The sequence below is a fragment of the Alnus glutinosa genome, chromosome 9, assembly GCF_958979055.1.
Source record: "Alnus glutinosa chromosome 9, dhAlnGlut1.1, whole genome shotgun sequence".
Taxonomy (NCBI): domain Eukaryota; kingdom Viridiplantae; phylum Streptophyta; class Magnoliopsida; order Fagales; family Betulaceae; genus Alnus; species Alnus glutinosa.
In genome coordinates, this window is record NC_084894.1 from 2,720,105 (window position 1) to 2,727,384 (window position 7,280).

The 7,280-nt window shown below is 36.3% G+C and overlaps 1 protein-coding gene across 1 annotated transcript; it reads right to left on the reverse strand.

Annotated features, from left to right (window-relative positions):
• Window positions 1-352: 352 nt before the first annotated feature.
• On the reverse strand, window positions 353-2,635 carry LOC133878584 (receptor-like protein 2). Its single transcript, XM_062317154.1, has one exon. It carries the CDS (start codon window positions 2,622-2,624, stop codon window positions 438-440), a length of 2,187 nt encoding a protein of 728 aa, XP_062173138.1. The 5' UTR covers window positions 2,625-2,635; the 3' UTR covers window positions 353-437.
• Between the last annotated feature and the right edge of the window lie 4,645 nt (window positions 2,636-7,280).

A 7,280-nucleotide genomic window follows, 5' to 3' on the forward strand; every position in this document is an offset into this window, starting at 1 on the left:
ACCCAGACCACAGACCAACAGTGAGTTCAAAGGACCAAGCTCTGTCATATCTTTCTGAAAGCAATGACTTGTTGTGAATCGATATTCCGTCCATTTTAACAGATTGGGCTAACCGAAGGACTTTTTTACCCACGATTGGTTGTTTAAGGGCTTGTTTATGAGTGCAATATGGTCAATCTCAAATTTAATGGTGATTTTAAAAATCACATCAAAATGATGGTCTTATCATTACTCTTATTTCTTTTGGTTGGAAATTTTAAATTATTTTTTCTCGAAAAGGTTTTGGCTTTAACCGCCCCTGATTAACGGCCAGGAGAACAAGGGATCACATTGAAGCAAATGGCCGGAAAAGTAACAAAGCCTTACAAATTATTCAAATTGAAACTTGAGAAACCAAAATGATGATAGACTGTAAAGTGACCAATTGATAATAGACTCTAAAGCGACCAATATGCAATTTTAAAGAAAAGGATTATACATCTATCTTTTATGCTGCCCAGAAATTCAAAATATGCAACTCTCCACTTATAGCTAAAAAGTAATGGACCACAAACTCCCCAAAAGCCTGTAGCGAAGCCAAGAACCTCAGCAACATGAAACCATGGGATTCTATGCCCATTGTTGTCATCATGAAAGTCGTTGTTGCTAACAATATGGGCACACTCATGTGGAAGTGGTAGGCCACAAAGGCCAGGGTTGTTCTCATATGCTAAGGCATTAAAGCTCTGAAGTTGAGTTCCTAATGGTATTGGTCCATGCAAATTGTTGTTTGCAACATTAAACTTAGACAAGAAACTTAGCCTACTCAATGATAAAGGTATTTGGCCAAACAACCAATTTGCAGAGAGGTCTAATGCTTCCAAGTTTGTGAGCTCGGACACTTGGTCGGGGATGCTGCCTGAGAAATTGTTATGACTAAGATCCAGAGCATGAAGCATCTTCAAATGGCCGATCTCAATGGGGATGTTGCCACTAAGATTGTTTCTTCCAACAAGTATTGATGATCGCATGTTTGAGAGAAAATTGTATTGTTGTGCACTTGATACACCTGATGCTTTTCTTTCAAAAATTGGTAAATCCAAATAACCGTTGTTTACTAGAGCCTTTGATGACACTAATGCTGGCAATGCACAAAGTTCCTTTGGAAATTCACCTGAAATGAGGTTATCAGATAAGTCTAAACGAAAGAGCTTTGGAAGAGTCGACAACCAACCAGGAATTGAACCTGTGATACGATTGGAACTTAGATCCAAAAGTTCTAGCTTCTTAAGCTTTGATAGCCATATCGGAAACTGGCCAGTTAGTTGGCATTGACAAACACTAAAAACTTGGAGATTTTTAAATCCATCAGAACCTAAAACATTGTCATCACTTGGAACTACCTCATGTTGAAAATTTTCTCCAAGGAAGACAATGCGAAGCGTTTGGCAATGCATCAAAATCTTGATTGCGCCTGTGATATTGGTTAGCTTATTGTAAGAAAGTGAAAGGAAATATAAGAATTTCAATTGAAGCACCTCGGAGAGGATTTGTCCCTCAAGTCGGTTTCCGGCTAGTCGAATTGCAATCAAGGACTTGCATGAGTAAAGGTATATTGGCAAGTTACCGGAGAAGTTATTAAACCCCAAGTCAATTGTAGTAAGTTGATGAAGACTAGAGAAATTAAAGATAGAAATGTCTCCTTCAAGAAAATTGAACCGTAAAATCAATTTAGTGAGATTTGTACAATTCACCAAAGATGGGGGCAAAAAACCTGTTAAGGAGTTTGTATGAAGGATTAAGTACTTTAACTTGGAGAGCTTTCCAATATTCATAGGAAGCATGCCGCTCAATTTATTGCCAGATAACTCAAGGTTGCAGAGTTTAGCAAGGTTCATAATGTCACTACTAATGAATCCTGAAATATTATTGAAAGGTAGGGAGATTTCTTCTAACCTTGTCGCATTGTATATATCATGAGGGACGAGTCCTGAGAGAGAATTAAAACCTGCCCTAAAAACCTTTAGTTTGGAACATGCCCCTAATCCACTTGGAATATGGCCACTGTGATGATTATGGGAGAAATCGAGGAGCCTAACCAAGGAAGAATTGCTGCAAGGAAACGAAGGAATGGGGCCCATGAAACTATTGTTGCTGACATTGAGCTCGGTCAACTGCCATGCACTTTGAAAGAAAGAAGATTGGATTGTCTCACTAAATTGATTGCTAGATATGTCAACAATTTGAATGGAGGCAGGCAAAGCAGATATATCTCCAAATAGATGATTGTAGCTCAAATCAAGGAGCTTGAGTTGATTTAAGGACGAAAAAAATCCTTTAGGGAGAGGAGCTGAAAGTGAATTGTGGGAGAGATTGAGGTGTGAGAGTTGTGTGAGGTTTCCAAGAGAGGTACATAGACTCCCACTGAGACCTCTAGAAGGTAACCAAATACGGGTGACTCGATGTTTATGATCACAAGAAATGCCTTCCCAGTGGCAACAATCAATGGAAGACCAATTTAGTGGAGAAGAAGATGTACTGTTGAAGGCTAAGGACAAGAGAGAGTCGAGGTCTATTTGGTTGCAGGCATGATTCGTGGAGAAAATACAAAAGAGAAACAAGGTGAAGAGGAGATGATATGGCATGGTTCTTGTTTGATATGCCAAACCAGATCGAAGAAAAAAGGTTATGAACTAGTCCTAAACGTACACCTTGTATATATAGCATTGTACACGTCAAGTTTGCCCAATTTGCAAGTCCAGTGGAAAAATAATTTCATGGAAAAGTAATGCTAACTCCACTTGCTTAAAGTCGGAAAGTCATACATGCTTCCAAACCATGTATGACTTTCCGACACGAAAATTGTTTTGGAATTGACAAAATGTTTCGTTTCACTTTCCCCTGTGGACTGTGCATGGTTGTCTTGAACGTTGAACCCTCCCCCATACCCATTTGCGCTAAATATGCTTGGCGTGTCCAGAGGATTTTCTATGTCATTGTTGGAAGTGACTAAATAGCTTTAACGCGCTAGTGTATATAAAACCAGACTTTCTGTCCTGGCCTCCGTTTTATTTATCATCTTATTTGCATTGTCTCTCCTATTATTTTAAATTTTTCAATATTTCTCCTAACTTACTATTAAAGTTGTATTCTCTTCCTTCCACACCAAAAATAACACAATACCTTTTTTTTAAGCTTTTGCTTTTTTCATTTTTTAAAAAAACCTTGTCCTTTTTTTTTCTTTTTTTTTTTTTTTGCTTTCTAATTTTTTTATTCAAAATATTTTTGTAGAAATTTTAGTTAAAAAGAATGTGTCTCTTTCAACTTTACCCTTGTGTTAATTTTCTATAAAATAAAAATTAATAAAATCCTTGTGTTAATTTTGTGTTTGTGATGTTTGAGTGTTTTATGGTTCAATAATTTTATTTTAACTACAAAAATTTGGCTGTTCAGCGTCGTTTGAAAACGACATGAACATTAGAATAAGCAACGACTTAGATTTTTTTTTTTTTTTTTTTTTTGTAAGTACAAAGAAGTAAAGACTTAGCTAGATGGCATAGCAAATGACTAATGCATGCTTCTTTTTCTTTTCCCAACTCGAAGGAGGTTAGATGTTTGAGTTGATCGAGCAGATATTATTGTGTTATGGAGAGAGTAGTGTGCTGTCAAAGACTCAAAAGCCTTCTATCAGTCGACTTTGAGGGAGCCATGGTTACAAGTGTATGATTGATGATGAGGACAATTAGGGGTGAAGCCAGCTTTTGTAAATTGGGGAGGTCAAATTGAATAAAAAATAAATAAAAATGCATGGTAGGGGGGCAAAACTAAAAAATAAATAAATATATGGGGTAAAATTTTAATTTTTTTTTTTTTGGGAACACTTGGGTCTTGGAGGGTCTAAGGTGGCTCCGCCCCTGAGGGCAATGCATGGCAAAAAGGTTGATTGTTTTGTTCATTAGTCGGGACAGTAGTTTAATAGGGAAGATAGAGGGGGCATGCAGACGTGTGGAATATTAGTATGTCCGTGACTAGAATACTGCATGCATGCATGTTGAGCTTTTTCAAGGCACCCGGAAAGACAATTGTGTTCTTTCTTTGGCCATTCTAACTAACGTAAAGATCGACATTCAATTATGTTAAAGACATTTTTTGGAAATCGCTTTCACAATTTCTCTAACTAGCGAACCTGCTGCGAAGTACAAAAATCATTTTAGTCGTCCACTGACTTCTTTCGTGGCCCTGATCTGCGCTTTGAATGTTTATCATCCTTTTCTCACTTCATGACAGCAAGTAGAAGCCGCCGACAAGAGAAATGATGGTGTCCACGAAAATCTCGAGAGACTTTGAAAATGACCAAATAAGTTGTGGATTTTCACTGCGGACCAACGGTAAATGGCTTAACAAAGTAATCAAGCATAATTAATTTTTCCCTCGATGGGGATCACATTGAACCCAAATTGAAAATATGAAAACTAACAAAGCCTTCAAAATTATTGAAATCGAAACTTGAGAAACCAAATTACGGTGATACGGTCAACTGTATGAACACTATTAATACTATTAAGACTTTTTGCGTGTGAACCAAACAAAGTGGTAGAAAAGAAGGGTCAGTGGCGGATCATGAACGGTACTGCTCCTCTTTCTTGTCGTTGTCATCGAGTAGGGTGTTTCTGATGGGACAAAAATGTATGACCAACAATTTTTAGACTGACGATGGGCTTAAATTGATCCTCGGCTTGGCGGTCTTGTGTGTAACTCCATCTTATTGGATGAACCACCAGCCGGTTTAAAATATCACCAATCCACGGAGGGCCCATTACGGCCTACAAGTCCCAATGGCCATTGGGCAAATTATGTATGTTTCTTGTTTGTATTTGTGAATGTCTTCGGCTGAATTACGGTGATGTGGTCAACTGTATGAACACTCTTAATACTTTTAAGACCTTTTGCCCGTGAACCAAACAAAGCGGTAGAAAAGAAGGGTCAATGGTGGATCATGAACGGTATTGCTCCTTTTTCTTGTCGTTGTTGGTGACGACGAGTGGAAGAGTAGGGTGTTTGTGATGAAAATGTATGGCCAACAATTTTTAGTCTCACAGCGGACTTAGATTGATCCTCGGCTTGGCGGTCTTGTGTGTAACTCCATCTTATTGGATGAACCACCGGTCGGTTTAAAATATCACCAATCCACGGAGGGCCCATTACGGAGGACCATAAAAGTAGTGTTGGCTCAAACTATCTATCACTTACTCTTCATGGGATAATGTATTTATTCCATGTGTTCTAAACATAGCCTTTAAGGTGTTATAAGACTCTGTTAAGCCTTAGTGACTGAGCGGGTCAAGTTGGGCCAGCAATATCAACTGGGCCTTGGTTCGGTATAGGCCCATTTGCCTAAGGGATGATAATTTCCGTAACAGTTACTTCACCGAGTGTTGTCATATATACTCTCATCCAACTTTTTTTTCAAATCAACTATTGAATAATTTGGATATGTTTTTCTACATATGAGATGTCTTACATATGTATTCAATGGCTGAAAATATAAAACTAACAAAACCTTAAATTATTTCAAATTAAAAGTTGAGAAAGAAAATTCATGAGAGACACACTAAAGTGACATATGCAAAATTTTAAAGAAGAAGATTATACGCCTTTTTTTTAGGTCGTCAAGGAATTGGAAATATGAAAGTCTCCACTTAGAGCAAAAAATTAATGGATCACAAACTCTCCAAAAAATTGCAATGAAGCCAGGAACCATGGTAATTGAAAACCATGGGATTCTAGACTCATTGTCTTCATTGTGAATGTCTCTGTTGTTGCTGGCAATATGGGTACACTCGTGTAGAAGTGGGCATCCACAAAGTTCGGGGTTGCCTTCATATGTAGAAGTATCCAAGTTCTGGAGCTGAGTGTCTGACAGTATTGGTCCATACAAATTGTTGTGTGCAACACTAAACTCAGACTAGAAATATTGTAGATTACTTAGAGAGGTCTAATATTTCCAACTCCGGTTATGCTAGTATACCGGACAACCGGTTTTTAGAGAGGTCTAATATTTCCAAGTTTGTGAGCTCAAATAATTGGTTCGGAATGTTACCTCAAATATTTTATATATTTTATATTATACAAAATATTTTTGGAGAAATTTTATTTAAAAAGAATGTGTCTCTTTCAACTTTATCTTTGTTATTTAAAAAGTATGTACTTGTCACATGTAAGTTGAAATATGACATTTTTATAGATTGGGTCGAAGAAATAATTTGTCGGATTAGGATCGCTTACAATTATCTGCCCGAAGTGTAGATGATTCAGGCAAGTGATTGTGATAGACCACTTATGAGGACTCACCTGAACTGAGTAAATAGTTGGACAGTCCAAATTTTATTTGGTCACAATATTATGAATATATTTAGATAATTGTACCTAATATATTCAGAATATTCATAGTATATTATGGCATTTACCATATTTGCTTGATTTACTGTATTTGATTTATTTTATACATTAATTTCCTGATTTATATTTCATAGTTTAGGTCAATTTATGTTTCCTTATATAAGTTAATTTAGGTTTACTTGTATAAGTTAAATGATTCCTCTTTTATTCAACTATAACTGATCCCTCTTTTACATAGTTTAGACACACAGAAATATAGTATTTAGTTCATTCGTATATTCTCTAGTTATTTTAACATACATACATAACGATGAATTGTTTTAGTTAGAGATGAGATGTTAACTATTCTTTATTTACTAGCTAGTGGATTTGCTTTGAGCCATTTGATTTGAGTGTTGCTAAGTCTACGTACCAGTTGAAACTACTATGAATCGTAGAAGAGTAATATGTTATTTATTTATTATGATAATGATAACCAACAGCCCCTTCTTTTGTAATTCTAGTATCTCTTTCGGAATAAAATTGCTGAAAAAGAAAAGGTCCCCGTTTAGAGAGCTTGGCTAAAGCTAAGATGCCAAATCCGCAAGTCTTTGGAGTCCTTTTTGCCAAGATTTCAGGGAAAATTGAGAGAAAAGTGACCAAGAATTCAAGACAGAAAATTGACCAAAGAGAAGGTTAGAAGGGTGTAGCTGCAAAATGCATGACTTCAGCAGATTTCATTGTATTATATATATATATATATATATATATATATATATATATATATATATATATATATATATATATATATATATATGCTCTTCAGCAGACTTCGTGGTAACCGATCATGATCACTCACTTGACTCTCACAGCAACAAATTTGAAAATCTTCTCCATCTTTTTGAAGAGTAATGTACATTGAC